Source organism: Elephas maximus, chromosome 4 (genome assembly GCF_024166365.1).
Source record: "Elephas maximus indicus isolate mEleMax1 chromosome 4, mEleMax1 primary haplotype, whole genome shotgun sequence".
In the NCBI taxonomy this organism is placed as follows: Eukaryota; Metazoa; Chordata; class Mammalia; order Proboscidea; family Elephantidae; genus Elephas; species Elephas maximus.
Window position 1 is genome coordinate 193,876,287 of NC_064822.1, and position 16,183 is coordinate 193,892,469.

The 16,183-nt window shown below is 55.9% G+C and overlaps 1 protein-coding gene across 1 annotated transcript in view; it reads left to right on the forward strand.

The window, feature by feature from the left end:
• The first annotated feature begins 3,363 nt into the window (after window positions 1-3,363).
• The window catches only part of TAFA5 (TAFA chemokine like family member 5), a 273,873-nt gene continuing 261,053 nt past the window's right edge, over window positions 3,364-16,183 (forward strand). The window contains exon 1 of the mRNA XM_049884691.1: window positions 3,364-3,480. Within this exon, the coding sequence (XP_049740648.1) occupies window positions 3,369-3,480 (112 nt within the window). The 5' untranslated portion in view covers window positions 3,364-3,368. The remainder of the gene's footprint in view (window positions 3,481-16,183) is intronic.

Below are 16,183 nucleotides of genomic sequence, written 5' to 3' on the forward strand. Positions count from 1 at the left end.
ATCCCCTTTAGGAATAGAGCTTTCTTTGTTACATTAATGAGGACCTATCAGTGTAGGGTATGTCTTAAGCCTCATCACTTCTGAGATACAAAAAGAGCAGATTAGACACAGAGAAAGCAAGCACAAACGGGGGAGAGATAGATACCACATGGAGATCACCAAGGAATCGAGGAATGGAAACTGAGACAAAGATTTTCCCACAGAGACCATAGAGAGAGAGTTTTCCCCTACAGCTGGTACCCTGGATTTGGACTTCTAGCCTCCTAAACTGTGAGAAAATAAATGACTGTTCTTTAAAGCCATCCACTTGTGGTATTTCTGTTACAGCAGCACTAATAAACTAAGATAGCTGCTTTCTTATTTTTCTTTCTCACATGAATTTTCAGCGTACAACATTAAGTAGTCAAAGCCTTCTGCCACCCTAAAGTTTCCTGGCCGTATCCCTAATGCTGCAGCTGCAAAACAACCCATGGTCTGAGCTCCAAGGTGAAACAAGCTTTTACTCCTTGTGCCCTCCCTTCCCTCTGCTCAGAGCTCTCTCCCCAACCGTGCCCACCACCACCATCACCCTCTGTGCCAACTTCTGCACACCAACTCCAATTTATTCTCTCAAATTCAACATAGACAATCTTTGTCCTGGAACAGTCTTTTTCAGACAAATGACAGCAAGCCAGATTATTGGGTGGACAACCAGCATTTTAAGAAATGAATTAGGGCAGAATAGGAAATACCAGTGAGCACTGCTCAAGTGTAAGCACAGTTTTGTGAAGCTTCATTTCAATTGTGTGCTTTTCTGTGTCCTAAGGATGGCATCAAGAAAATGTCTGTAAAACAATCTCATGCACGCCTGCCCTGCCCACTTCTCACTCCACCCCGCCACCCAATTTGGGGTCAAATGCCCGCCCCTGTGCCCCAACAGTGCTCTTTAACCCTTCCCGTCACGATGGATACTAACTGTATTTTAGTTGCTCATTTCTTTGTCTGTTTCCCAAAAGAACTACAAATTTCTGGACCACGGAAAGCATGTGTCTCTTTCACTTCCCCTCCCCCCAGCACCTGGGCTCTTCTTGTTGCTAGGTGCCAAGGAGTTGGTTCCCACTCGTGGTAACCCCATGTGTTACACAGCAGAACTGAGCTCCATGGGATTTTCTAGGCTGTCATCTTTATGGAAGCAGATCACCAAGTCTTACTCTTGCATAGCCACTGGGTAGGTTTGAACTGACAACCACTAGGTTAGCAGTAAAGCTCTTAATTGTTTGTGCCACCAGGGTTTAGTGCTCAATAAACAGATGTTGAATGAAGGAATGTCTGTGCATACCAAGAGTTCAGAAAATGCTGAATGGATGGATTCAAATGGGAATGGTAGCATTTTAAAAAGTTGCTTCCTTTTCAACAGGATGAAAGACTTAAATGAGTGAAATTGCAAAGGCATCAATGGGTGACCAGGCAGAAGGTGACGGGGGTAGTGCCCTTCTGGGGCAAGAGAGCAGCCAGCAGCCCGGCACACTCAGAGGTGAGGGGTCCTGCCCCTGCATGCCTACCCAGAGTTCCTAGGATCCTGGGTCTCTGCATAGTCTCCTCCCTGCCAGGGAAAGGGGAAAGGAAGCTGCAGTGGAGAAGATACTAAGTGGGGACGTCGGAGCATTTTAGAATTGAACATTTATGGAAACATCAGCAGGGACACAATCACGTTACAGCCTAGAGCAGTGACTGAGACCCTGGGGAAGGCTGCCACTGTGAGGCAACCACTGGGACAAGGAACGAGGTGATTTGGGGTGCCTTTTTCTGCCTCAGTTTCCCCCTGCAGAACTCAGAGGTGTGTGAGGATGGGGGGCCTGTGGGTACCTGTCCTACTTTCACCCCACTCAGCAGGCCCTGAGGCACTCTCCATCCATAGACGGACCTGCCCAAGGTGAGGGATGATGCAGTGGCCTTCTTTGCTTCTCCTGCTGGTCCAGTCCAGCTGGAAGACCCTCTAGTGGCTCCCTGGGAACAGCTCCCAGCTCCTTCCAATAAGATGTCATAGGACACTCAGGGCTGGCCCTCCCCATGCAGGACACCAAAGAAGCCCATGGAAATGATCTTACATTGACAAGCATGTTGACTAAGGAGGAGGAGGGGAGTGTGGCTGGGTTGGCTGGCGTCGGAAAGTCTCCAGGTGGCAGGGTGGTTGGGATGAGGACTTGGACTTGGAAGTTATCTCCTGGGCTATAGCAGAAACTGCTGAGGGGACAGGGCACAGAGGGCAGGGATGGGAAATCTGACCTCCAAGGACACTTCTGCCTTTCTGGGCTTATTGATGGCAATGCACTTGTTTTGCTGGTGGTAATTGGAATCATTATTAGCCTGCTCAGAAAGCCCACCTCAACCCCACCAGCCCTGGGAACGGAGTCCAGAGACAAGCTTGGGGCCCTTGCCTTGCAGGGACTCTCAGGTGATGGGGGAAGAGGCTTCACCAAGGACCAGGGCAGTGCGCAGAGGTGGGAGAGCCACAGCAGGCACAAGTAGGGGTTCCTGGGGCCGAGGGAGAAAAGTAGCATGTGTCCTTATGCCTGGCAGTCCTGGCGTGGGCACAGAGAAGGAGCTGTCCTGGGTGCCTGCTGTGGTAAGACTCCCAGATAGGGCTCCTGAGGGCGGCCCCGCCTCAGCTGACTCCCTGCGCGGGTCAAAAGCTGTGCTCCCTGTGGGACACTGGCCCACAACCCAGGCCAGGGCTGACAGGGCACCCTCTGCTGGAATAAACTCGAGGCCCAGCTCCAGTAGACGTCTGGGACTCCCAGTGTTCCAGGACAGGACGGGGATGCTGGGGGCGCGAAGGGTCAGCAGGTTATGCTGCCCAACTCCACGAACTTCCCGCTGGTCCATCCTATCCTACAAGCGAAGGGCCCAGACTGCGAGCGCGCCCGGCCTTCTCTGTCGCCATCCAGAGGCGCCGCTGGGGTGCGGCGTCCCCTCCGCCTTCCCCTCCAGTCCCGGGCCTGGAGTCCCCCTCCCCCCGGGCGCCGGGCACGCGCGCTGGGCGCGCCTCTCACACTGTTGGCCGGGCGCGACGAGCCGGGCGCGCAGCGACGCCCAGAGCTGCTTGGCCGGTGTCCCCGGGCGGCCGACGCGGGCGCGGGCGCGGGCCCGGCAGCGCGGGCGCGGCGGGCGCGGGCGCGGGCGCGGGCGCGGCGGGCGAGGCGCGGGGAGGGACGGCGCGGGACGGCGCGGGGGCGCAGTGGGCCGGCGGCCCGGGCGCGGCGGCGGCGGCGGCGGCGGCGGCGGAGGATGGCGCGCGCGGGGCCCGCACGTGGAGGCCAGCGCGGGGGCGCGGGCAGGGCCGGCTGCTGAGACGCGCTGCTGCCCCCCGCGCGGGCGCCGCGGCTTCAATGGCGCCATCGCCCAGGACCAGCAGCCGGCAAGATGCGACCGCCCTGCCCAGCATGTCTTCAACTTTTTGGGCGTTCATGATCCTGGCCAGCCTGCTCATCGCCTACTGCAGTGAGTACCGCGCGGCCCGGCGCCACGGCCTCTCGGCCCGGCCCAGGCGGGGCGCCTCGTGGGCTGCCCGGAGTCGGCGCGGAGTTGCAGCTCGGGGCGCGCGGGCCCGGGTCCCAGCCGGTCCTCGCCGGGCCAGGAGGGCGAGGGTTCCCCCGGGCTAGAGCTCGGGCTTTTCGGGTGCGGGCGGCGCCGCGGAGCTTCCCTCCCCGACTCCCGGGCCGGGCCTGGACGCCAGGCCCCGTGTGGCGCGGCGCGACCCTGCGCGGCGGTGCCCGCAGCTGCCCGGAGTGCTCTCGCTGCTCCTGGCCCAATCCGGCGAACTGAACCGAGTTGGTGGCTTCCCGTCCGGGGCTCGGCGCGGAGTCGAGCTCGAGCAGCTGAGGGAGGTCTCGGGCAGCGGCAGCGCTGGCGGGGCGTCGGCGGAGCTTTCTGCCGGGCGCTGCCCGCCGGCGACACTCCCGTCGGGAACGTGGGGACCCGGCAGCCGAGCCCGGAGCGGGGCGCCTCGGGCGGGAACCGGGCTCAGGTTGGGGCGCGGCGGAGCGGCTGCCTCCGGGGAGCGGGCTCGCTGGTTGGTTTCTCGAAAAGGAGGAAAAGTGAGGGGTGGGATGCGGACAGGGGCCCGACCGCCGCGGGCATTGCGCTAGCCGCGACTAAGGACCTGAGCCTGCGACCAAGCCAGGCCGCGGGCTTGGTCTGGTTGGCGCCCGGTGCAGGCTCGGGGCTGGGACGGGTGGAGGTGGCCGGCGACTAGGCTCAGGTCAGAGTTGGGGTGGAGAGGGATGGTCTGTCCCCAGGCGGGCACAGGCTCCGGATCCTTCCCATCCTGGCAAGAGGGACGGACGGGTGCTGGGGAGCACCTGTCATGGAGAATTGCCACGGGCGCAGGAGGTGGTGAAAAAATATGGATTCTTTACACAAAATAATAATAAATAAATAAATAAATAAATAAATAAAAGAGGCCAGTGCCAAGCTGCGCTCCCCCACTGCCTCCCGAGCGCGGGCCTCTCGCCCCTAGCCCCAGCCTACCTTCCACCCTCTCCAAAATGAGTCTGCAGGGGGCCGCCGAGCCCAGGGCCGAACCTCAGCCTAGTCGGGACAGCCTGGCCGGTCAGATCGCCCCCCACTGCGAGGGAAGCGGGTGTTGGAGCTGGATTGTTCTTACTGGCATCCACCGGCTGTATGTTTCCCCACAATTGCTGGCAAGCCTGTGCCCGCTGCAGGGAGGAGTCGCCCAGTAGGAAGGTCCTAGGGGAGGTCATAATCTGGGCTGCCCAGGCGGGCTGGGTCGTCCTGGTGCACAGGGTGAGCCCTCAGAACTGGCCAGGACAGCTGCAGGGAGTGGGGCCTGGGGGTGGTTGAGCGACATTTGCCTCTGCAAGTGGGGACCCTAGGCTGTCTTAGGGTCACAGGTGGTGTTCATGTGTTCCCTAAAGGAGCCCTGAGAAAGGCTTCCTTGGTGATGAAGAAACGGTTAAGGGCAGGTAAACTCCACTGCCTGGCAGAGGAGGTGTCGTCTGAATGTACTTGGTGGGGGGGGGAGGGGGAGCATTCAGCAATGTTTGGAGAGGAGAGGAGTGCCCAGAGCCCCCTGCCACCAGTCCCTGGCCAACTCCAGCACCAGCATCCTTGGCTCCCATGCGGAGAACCAGTGGCAGCCAGCTGGCCCAGGAAGGCAGCTCTCCAGGTGGAGAAAAGAACAACTGCTAATTGTTGTTAAGTACCTGACACCCCCGCCCTGTTTCTTCAGCACTCAGCACACCCCCGGTGCCAGCAAGGGCGCTCTCTGTATCTGCACCCTCACTCAAAATATGCAGCATTGTCCCACTTCCCGCCCCCTGCCCCCCATTCCCCGCCCAAGTGCTCCAGGCAGCATCTCTCTGTTCATGCTGATGGCTCACACCTTCCGAGGCTGTGGCCTGCTTTGCAAAGTCAGGTGTCAGAGTGTAGCTGCTCAGACACAGGGCGGGATGAGAGCCGCTTGTGCACACTCACCCCTGCCATTGGAAGCCTCCCTGGCTTCGGGAAATGGCACTTACACCATGGACAAGGACATTTGGGGGCAATGTCTCATCCAGGGTAGCAGAAACCATGAATAACAGAAGCTTGGGTTCAGCACGTTTTTATGGTTGTTTCCATCTCTGTGTGATAGAATAATTGACAATAGGAAAACGTTTTTTGGACACACCCCATTACACCGGAAGTGTACTTGGAGAAATTAAAACGTTTCACTAGAACGCAAAATAGACATAGTAATAATTTATAGCTTGGAACTGCAGTTCTAGAGAAAAAAATGCATTTTTCTTTTTAGAAATGATAAAGCAAATAAAATGCAAATGACACAGTTGTTGTCACCCTCATTCAGTTTTCCAATAGATCTGGGGTGAAGAATGGCCCCCTTACTCAGAATGTCGTGTGTGTGTGTGTGCAGGTACATTTGTCTGTTATTAGTTCAGGAAGCTAGTATCATACAGGACTCAATTATCCTGCCTGTTAAGTCTGTGCATTTCTCTGCAGCACACGAGGTGTCTGCTTCCTGGCGCTGCTGAAAGGAAGTGGGCTGATTTCCTGGCCTGGTTCTCAGTTAGGGGGTATTCTACTGTTCTTGGCCCAGGAAAAGCCGGTCCTTCTCACCAGGAGGTGATTCATATTTCAGGGGATGAGCTCCACCCTCTGGCAGGAGACAGACCTGCAGCCTACCAACTGGGCTAGTTGCTATAGTGACACAGCCTTGTCATTTTCTCCCCTTGGGGAAGAATTGCTGGAGAAGCAGAAAGGGGCAGAGGCCCCCAGTGGCTTACTTCTAAATGGGTACTCTACCGCCTGGAAGCATCAGCACGCTGACACCTGGGTGGGTCACCTGGGCAGCGATGCTGGCTGCGCACAGGGCTGGACGTCACCTGGTGAGGGGTGGCCGTGGCTGACGATGAGCTTGGATGGGAAAGTTGGAACTCCCCGTCATCCTGGGCTGTAGAAACACCGCTGGTGGCTGTGGCTTAAAAGGAGCTGGTTTGAATTCTTGTCCCTCAGCATAGTGGGAATAGACAGGTCTGTGCGGACAGGGTTCTTGAAGGTGGTGGGACTGCTCCAGACTGATCTCTCCACAGGCTCCACACTAGAATAGCAGTCAGGGAAATGGAGGGAAGGTGAGTTAGTTGGATGTCCTAGGACACCTAAGCCAGGACTCCCATTCTAGGAGGCAGTGATAGAAAGGAATCCTGGTGGCACAGCGCTTAGGCATCAGGCTGCTGAGTGAAAGGTTAGTGGTTTGAACCCGCCAGTGGCTCTGAGAAGGGAGAACAGGCCTGACAATCAGCAACCTAAAGAGTACAGCCTAGGAAACCCTGTGAGGCAGTTCTGCTTGGTCCAGTAGGTTCTCTGTGAGTCGAAATAGACTCCAGGGCACATGGCAACAACACCATGCAGTGTCGTGTTCAAAAGCGGGGAGCACTGAGTATTAGCAGCCCCCACTCCGATGGCTTGGGGACGTTCCCAGCAGGTAAAGCCAGGGCAGGAGGGGGAGCTTGCATTCCGAAGCACCTAGCCCCGTGGGGGAGGGGCAACAGGACTGTTTGCCACACAGGGATTTTTTTCCCCAAATAAATTCCATCGAGATTGAATTGTGTCTTTAAGTGAAATCCCCTGTCTTCAGCTGCAACTCTGAGAAGAAATTACAATTTTTGAATTGTCTTTAATCCATTAGAATACTAACTGAGCGTAAGCACTTCTGTGTCGCCTTTCTTTTATAAATACAATTTATTGCATGTTTAGGAGAGGTTAGAATACGCTACTTTCTCGCTGTTCAAATTTTATTTCTGGAGTTCTCAGAGAGGTAAAATGGAATGCACTGCAGGCTTAATGAAGTGATGCTGTTCGGAAGTTTATTTCTCATCTTGGTTTTTTTTTTTTTTCCTGTTGTTTTTTAATTCCGACTGTTTTTATTTGATGAGTGGCTGGCGCAGGGAGCTGTGGGCCTTGTCTGTCTTCCTGCTGCATGAAGATAAGTTACCTCCGTTTGTGGGACTCTACCAACTAGGTAGAGGTGGGATTGCCCTCTCAAAGGGCTCTTCTGAGCAGAGACCCCACGCAGAGACTCCTGGAGGAAGGGCCTTGTGGGAATTTCTAGAAAAGTGTCTGCCTCGGGTGGAAGGCTCTTGTGGAGCCAGACTATCCACCTGGCACTCCAGTCCCCCTTCTGCGAGGCCCATCCCTGACTCTCTCCCTGAAGAGTGGTCTTCCCAGGTCTTCGCGCACCTCTAGGGCTCTCCAGTGGTCAGTGCTGAGACAGGTTGACCCCCAAGGCCAGAACACAGCTCACCCAAAGACAGAGCCGTGCCAACACTCAGCTGGACTGATCTGTGAGCCACCATCTTCCCGGGGAATTCTGTCCTGGAATTCTCTCAGCTCCCCGCGCCCGATCTTCACTGAATGAAATATGTAGATCAACTCTTGTGGCGTGAAGTATTTTCAGGTGACTTTTATGGGCGTAATTATGGGAAAATGTTATGATAATGTGGCACTAGAAAAGGCAAGAAAAGCAAAACATTACAGTCCCCATTTCTTTATACAGCCCCGCAGCTGCTGATGGAGCAGGGTTCTTTTCTGCAGTAAAATGTGGTACTCTGGAGTTAATGTTCTCTACAGAGTGCCACCTGTCACCCAGTGCGCCGTCGGCGATGGCCTTGTGATCCGTGTGGGAGACCGTGGGGAGGACCCTGCTTGGGGCTCTGGCTGGGTGAGATGGTGGGCAGAGAAAGGGCTTATCTGGGTCTGGAGAAGTGTCTTTGCTGCCTTGCAGAGGTCTGGGCTGGTGGTGGGGACAGAGAGCGTCCGACAGTGTCCCTTTCTGAATGCTGACTTTCCCACCATTCACAGGGTCCCCATTGAGCAGGACGCACTAGGCTGGGGTTGGGGAGGCCAGAGCCCTGTGGTTTTGGTGCAGGCCCTACAGACATCCTGGAGGCCCACCCACTCGCTCACTGGAGCCCATAAAGGGCCACAGGCTCCCAGCGCTGACCTGCTCCTTCTTTCCAGTCCCCACACATTTTCCTGCGTGGGCCTCGAAATGCCAGGTGGGCTGCATCTGCTATCTGGTGACAGGGCTTTTCGGCAGCTGGCGGGGTCTTGGGCTCCTGTCTTCTCTCAGCGGATGTGGTAGAGGGCCCCACAGGCTGTGTAAGTTTACTTGTTTCCTGGAACGGCTGGCAGGGCTCCTGCGTGGAGTTGCTTTTATCTCCAGTGAGGTGAGTGGGACACCTCTGGGGTCCCTGGGTTCTTGTGCTGTTTAGTAGGTTCCAGGTTCCATGTGTCCATGGACAGCGTCCTCCCAGAGTGGGGACTGGACCTCGGGGAGCAGCAGCACCTTAAGGGGCTAGTGTCCCCTGGGAGGCCTCTGGGGCCACAGTGACTGGGCTCAGAGCTCTGTTTCCCCATCTCTACACGTCCCCCGGGATGCGTCAGCCGGCCCCTGGCAGCTTGGCTGTGGCGGGCCCTATCTCGGGGGCTCCATGGAGGGGCCTGGCTTTGGAGCATTTCTTTGCCTGCACTGGAGTGAGAGGCAGCTGGGAGCCAGCTCCCGGCACATGTGAGGCTCCCGACGCTGGCCTCTGGCTCATTTGTTTCCTCAGTGTGGATGAGCTCCGTGTGCTGGGCGCGGGGGACAGGGAAGGGGGGGACAGCCTGAGGCTCTGCCTCTGTGTCGGCTCAGTATCCTGGGCGGGTCCCACAGCCCCTAGGGTGTGGCTTGGCTCCTTCTCTTGGCCGGCACTGATTGTTGGTGCTACCAATACTGGGCTGTGCAACTGTGAGGACAACAGACAACACAGAGACTGGACTTAGGTGGGGCAGGTGGGTGAGGAAGCCCATTTTGCACAAAGACACCAACCCTGTACGCACAGGGGCAAGAGTGGCTGGTGATGTCCTGACAAACTTGGGGGCCAGGGGTGTCTGCTTGTCCTCCAGTGTTCTCTGTGTCTGCCGCCCACCCCTCCTCTGGAGCCAGGCACAGAGGGGACCACCGGCTGGCTGTCTTTGTCCTGCCAGCTCTTGGTGAGCGTGGGGCTCCTGTTCCCTGGCCCCAGTGGAGATCTCGGACAGTTAGCCCCACTCCTGAAATGTGTGCTCTGTGAGCAGGTAAGGCCTCGTTTTCCCACCCCCAGGACCTTCCAGATGGTTCCCTTCCTCCTTTTCATCTAGGGTCAGCCTTTTTTCTGTGGAATTCAGACACAGGGGAGGGCTGGATGCTGCCGCTCACGGGGCCCTGGTGTGTGTTCCTTGTCTTCAGGGCGTGGGGCCTCTGCCTGGTGGGCTCCCCTCGGCCTCCCCATCCTGCCATTGCTGAGACGGCACCACTGATCCCCAGTCTCCTGAGGGGTGACATTGCTAGTCTCAGCACAGCTGGGGAGCTGGAGAAAAGAAGCAGGAGGTGGAGCTCGGGGGCAGAGGGGTGCCTGCCCATGTGGGGCCTGGCACAGGTACGTCAGCTCCCTGGGTATCACATTGTCCTCTGAAAAATGAGAACATTGTGGGTCCCTGAGGGTCTTTCTGGTTCTGCCTGCTAGAAAACAAAAAGTTTCTGTGGAATCCCTACGAAATGCTCACTGTCTTATAAAGTGTCCCTCCTAGACCTTGTCATTGGCCTCCCCTTTTCCTGGGTCCACACGGTGAACCTCCACCAAGCTTCATTTCCTTCAGTGGTTTCCTCCTTCTCCATCCCTCTGGGCCAGTGGTTCTCATCCTCTCACTGTGGCCATCAGGGGCAAATAACTTTGTGGCGGGACGTTCCTGGGCACTGTAGGGTGTTTAAGCAGTGTCCCTGGCCTCTGCCCGCTAGACACACCTCTCCAGTTATGACAACCAAAAATGTCTGCAGACATTGCCACACGGCCCCTGGAGGCAGAGGCACTGGTTGAAAGCCCTGTTTTATCTATCCCTACTCCATCTAGAACCAACTCGACGGCACCTAAGAACAACAACAACAGCAACCTCGTCTGGGGGCCCCACTGAACTCACCTGCCCTGGTGGTGGTTCTTAGGTGCTGTCAAGTTGGTTCCATGGTTCTGTTGTTCATGGTGACCCATGTACAACAGAAGGAAATGCTGCCGGTCCTGCATCATCTTCAGTGAAGACACTTGGGTCGCAAGGCCCAGAGCCAGCACGGTGACAATCCCACATACCATTCCTGGAGGCTTTATTTCTGTAGCTCTGTGGTCTCAGCCAGCACCCCTTCCCCTGCACCCTTGCCCTCCCTGCCTGGCCCTCCTCTCCCCACAAACAGCACCCCGGTGCTGAGCAGCCCCCGCAGCTGTCTGAGCTGTGGGAATGTGTGTCTGCTGGGCAGGCGCAGAAGGTGTTTCTGCATGGCTCCACCACTCCTGCCTTCCAGAGCTTGGATCCGGGGGTGTTCCTTGAGCTGCCTGCAGTCTTTTCTATTCGTCTTCACTCCTCCATGTCTCACATGTGACTACACTGATAGTGGAGACAAAGCCATCAGATGCTGTCCGGCACTCCCCACCCCCTGGCTGACAGCGGGGCCCATTGGCGCCTCCTGCACCTACCTACCTGCTTCATGAGGCACACTGCACCAAGAGGGGCGCTTAGCCCCAGGTGTGATGTCCAGGCTTTCTGGGGTATTTAGAGCTTGCTGAAATCAATTTCAGAAGAGCCATCTTCTTTGGAAAGTTCTGCCCCTGGGGTTTCCCTGCAGACCCAGATGTGTCATAGTCACACACACACACATGCAGGTCTCTCTGCAGGCCCAGGTGTGTCACAGTCCCACATGTGCAGGTCTCCCTGCAGACCCAGGTGTGTCAGTCACACACACATTCAGGTCTCCCTGCAGACCCAGGTGTATCACAGTCACACACATGTGCAAGTCTCCCTGCAGACCCAGGTGTGTCAGTCACACACGTGCAGGTTTCCCTGCAGACCCCAGCACCAGCCTGCAAAACCACGCATGAGTTCGTTTGCAGATGGAGGTCAGAGAGGACGCACTTGAGGTCACAGAGTGAGGGTGGTGGAGCGGGACTAGAAGCCAGGGCTGCTGCTCTGGTGCCACCACGCCCACTGTCCACGTCACTTCCTGCCCTTCCTGTGATGTTGAGCACACAAGTTTGTATGCATGCACAGGTACACACGTGCACACATACACACACGTTTCACATACACACGTCTGCCTTGGGCCTCGGTGTCCTCCCCGGATGTGATGGTGCTGACATCTTATAAGCCGGGGATTTTATGATGAGAAGGAAGACGACCCTCGTAGGCTGCCATGGTCTGTGTCAGTGCCCAGTGTCAGATTCCTCGGCCACAGGGTGGAGCTGGCTGGCACACCGGCCTCTGACCCTGCAGTCCGTCCTCCCTGATCAAGGCCAGTTTGAGCGACTCTTGCTTACTTCTTCAGCTTCACGGGCTAAAGAGTCAGAGTCTTTTGCCTGTGGTTTACGCAGTGGAGTTGGGATTTCGCCCAACAGACTCCTCTGCCTCGTGTTCAGAATTGGAGACAGCATCGTGCAGGAGCGTGGTGCACAGTGAGTCTGCAGACTGGTGTGCTGATGTCCGGCAGCCCTTAGAGTAACAACGTGGCTGGCGGGCATCCTCACAGGTGGGCTTGTCCAGGTGCAGCTCCCCAGGCCCAGAGGCTCCTGTGGTGGCCGAGGCCACTAGGCTGGGTTGGTGCGTCAGCCCTACCCACCCCCTATCCTCAGTGGGAACTGTTTGCTCTCCCCCAGATGACATCACTAATTTGAGAAGTGACTCATCACGTGTGTAGCTCGTAGTAGCAGCTGGGGAGCTGGTATCCCTCCCTGCTTGGTCGCTTCCTGGCTGACACCCCACCTGGTCCCAGCACCCACCTGATGTAGCACATTGTCGCTCCTGGCTGGGCCAGGGCGGCTGGGAGGCATGCCGGGTGTTTCATCCTAAAGGGTGGTGGCTGCCAGGTGTGTCTGCCCTTTGCCCTGGAAGGAGGGAACAAGGAGAAGAAAAGGGGGCAGGTGCTGGGGCTGTGTCAGAGCGCAGCCCAGAGAATTTGGCCTCCCTGTCAAGTCCATCCCACTGGCTGCCAAGGGCATCTCTTCCTAGTATCACTGGGAGCCATCACCTCCAGCTTCAACCCCCACAGTGATCCTTCCTGGGAGAACAAAGGGAATGTAGACCTCCTGTCTGTTTAGGAGCCTCCATCCCCTTGGCTGGACAAGCTAGGGTCCTACCCTGCCCTCACTCACTCACCCCGGGGGACCGGCCAACAAGCCCCCACCTAACCCCTGCCGTCTTCACCACCCGGCCTTGTCCAGGGGCTACCTGACCAGCCCCCACCTCTGCTCTCTGGTGACACTAGGACAGCCCTGCTGATGGGCCCTGTCTCAGAACTCCCACTGACCCTGTCCACTTTGGGAGAATGTCTGACTCCTGGTCTGGAGCCCAGACACCTCTGACCATGTGGCGTCACCCTGTTTTCCTGGGTGCTCCCTGTGCCCCAACCTCCCAGCATTCCTTGTGGGCCACAACACACCCTGGCTGCCCTGGGGTACCCAAGGGGCCCATCACCCTTCTCTGTGTGTGCGGGGGCCTGACCTCAGCCACAAGGCAGGCCGTGGTTTCTTGTGATGAGTCGCTGGGTGATACAAATGGTTAAACGCTCCTACTAACTGAAAGGTTGGCAGTTCAAACCCACCCAGATGTGCCTTGGACCAAAGGCCTGACTCCCGAGAGGTCTCAACCTTGAAACCCCTATGGAGCATAGCCCTACTTTGCAACACATGGGGTCACCGTGATGGGAATCCACTTGATGGCAGCTGGTTTGGTTTGGTGTTTGGTTGTTGTGAGGCAGCGTCTGCTCTCTGTGATGGGGGCATCTCCAGGGTGGTGAGACATATCGTCTGTCGTCGTTTCTCCTGGCTCCCGCACAGGGCTCCCTGTGTACTGACAAGATGCGCAGAACGGACAGCAGCTGAAATGCGTGTGAGTGACCTGGCCTGTCCTTCAGGATGCTCCATCCATTCCACCTGACCCAACCTGCCTTGTCTCCAGGTCTGGGACTTGGCGTGAGAGGGGCCAGATGGTGCCAGCCTGTGGGCTCGGACAAAGCCATTGCTAACGGCCTGGGACTGTGGTTTCTTGTTATTTCACTCACTTCAAGGGGCTCCCATCACGGTTAGGGAAATTCATACCAGGATGATGTCAATGAACAACTTTATGTGTACTTACCCTTTTTAATTTAATTTATTTTTTGGTAAAAATATACACAGCAAAAGATAAACCATTTCCACAATTTCTAAAGTACAGTTCAGTGACATTAATTACATTCTTCAAGTTGTACAACCATTTTCCACATCTTTTTCCAAATTCTCCCACCACCATTAACATAAACTCACTGCCCCTTAAGCTTATCTAACCTTTCGAATTGCTTTTGTCAGTTTGATCCCAAACAGATAATTCTTTGAAAGAGCACAATGCTCAGGGCAGATGTACCTTACTAATGAAGCTGAACTATTGTTTGGTTCAAAGAAGACTTTAGGGAATGGTTTTGTTTTGAGATTTAAAGGGGTTCATCTATCATCAGCAGTCCCGAAAGCCTGGATTCTATGAGAATTTGAAAACCTGACCCACATTTTACCCCTTTTAATCAGGATTCTCTGTAGAATCTTTAGTCACAATGTTTAGAAATGGTTGCCATTTTTAACGTCCACCGAAGAGCCTAACAAGACAAGTGAAGAGGCTTCCTGACCAGGTGGGCCTGAGACAGACGCACGGGGAGCTGGCGAAGGGCGGGGGCCTGGCATCAGCACACTCGGATTACGGAGTGCGTGGGGAGAGGCGGCTTGTTTTCTCTGTGTACCTGGTGTACGTTTGACTTTATTACTTGCTGAGGAGCTTTGCTGTAATGCATGTCCGTAACCTGAGGGCTGGTTTGTCATTTTTGGGGGGAAGATCTGAACAGTTCTCTATAGCACTCTTATCTTATGGTTTTTAGTAGTCAAAATGCTAATGACTGAAGCTCTCTAAAAGGCTTCCTGGGCTTCCACGAGTGGCCGCTCTCAAAAAGACACGTTTGCTTTATTTTTGAAGTCTTTCCTCCTTTAGCATTCCCTCACCTAGTTGTACTTCTCTGCGTAGAGCTGAATGTGAGTAATTGATCATACAGGACTCACATTAACTCATCGGCACTAATTTATGTCCTTCTCCGCCCTCCCCTACAATGTGGACAGATACAGGCCACAGGCATCACGCGGGACCTCCCAGACCCCTTCCCTGGAGCCGTGAGGGTCTTTCTTCATGGGCCCGTTTTAGGTGGCTCTGCCTGCCCAAGAGACCTGCCACGTGGGGAAGAGTTGGCTGTCCCTCTGTGCCATGTGTTTGAAGAAGGTGCATCAAGTTTTAGCTCTCCCATGTGCCCAAGCCAGAGAAGGATTCTGTCCCCCATGCGTGTCTCCAGGGACGGAGACAGATTCTAGAAAGACAATAGCCCTTAGTTTCCATGGGAGTGTCATCCCATGGTAAGGGTGGAAGGTGGTATGTTTGGCTGAAGATGCTGCCCTGTATTAGGATCAGGGCACTGGTGGTCATAGACTCCCTGAGGCAGGTGACCCAAGGGGTGTCCTGGTTGACCCAGTGGAACCAGCACCGCAGGTCAGAGCTCACTGGACCCAGGGCCAGAAGCAGGCGTGTTCCAGCAAGTTTGGGAAGGTTTCTGACCCACGTAGTCTTGAGAAGGGAGTTCCCCACGCCAAGGAGTGGGCACCATGGACCTCCACAGACGTGGACACTGGGCAGCTCCTCAAGTGAGAGAAGGCCTCAGGCACAGCACACGCCTCTGCCGAGAGACGGCACTCTGGTCAAAGTTGGTTTTGCGTCATGAATAGAAAAGCATTTACTGAAGGTTGTGGTGTTTTTTGTTGGTTGGTTTTGCTTCCATCTTCTTTTTTGATTCCAAGATGAAACGAGGAGGCAGTTCGTAAGGAGGGAGGTGGTGTGCAGCCTGTGTTGTCCAGCAGGTGTCGGGGACGTGGTGTGGGCCCATGTTGTCCAGTGGGTATGGGGGGTGGTGGGGGGTGTGTGTGGTCCAGTGAGTGTGAGGGGAGGGTGGAAGGCCTGTGTTGTCCAGCTGGGGTGAAGGTCATGGCGTAGGCTTTTGTTGTCCAGTGGGTGTGAGGGGAGGGGGGCCCATGTTGTCCAGTGAGTGTGAGGGGAGGGTGAGGGGCCTGTGTTGTCCAGTGGGTGGGGGGGATGGGTGACCAAGACTTGATGGGTGACAGGCCCCCTCCCTTGGGCATCCCTGCTCTGTCAGTGAGTCATTAGGCTGGAAGCCCCAAATGTGGGTGGAGTAACCACAGGGGCCTCTCCTGAGACCTGTCTTCCTGGTGATTTTGAAAAACTCTTAAGATGCTATCTTAGTCTGGCTTCTCTAGAGGAGCAAAACCAGTGAGTTGTAGATAGAGATACAGAAGTGTGTGTGTGTGTGTGTGTGTGTGTGTGTGTGTATAGAGAGATTTACTTCAAAGAAATGGCTGACACAGTTGTGGGGGCTGGGAAGTCCCCAGTCTGAGAGTCAGGTGGCTGGCTGGAGGCTTCTGCAGGCTTACATCCCGGGAGCCAGAAGTCAGGCAACAAGAAGAGCTCGGGGTTGAGAGATAGCAGGCTTTGCCAGAACATCCATTTATATCCTGGAGGCAGGCCCCACCCGCAAGGAAGCTCCCTTTCCACT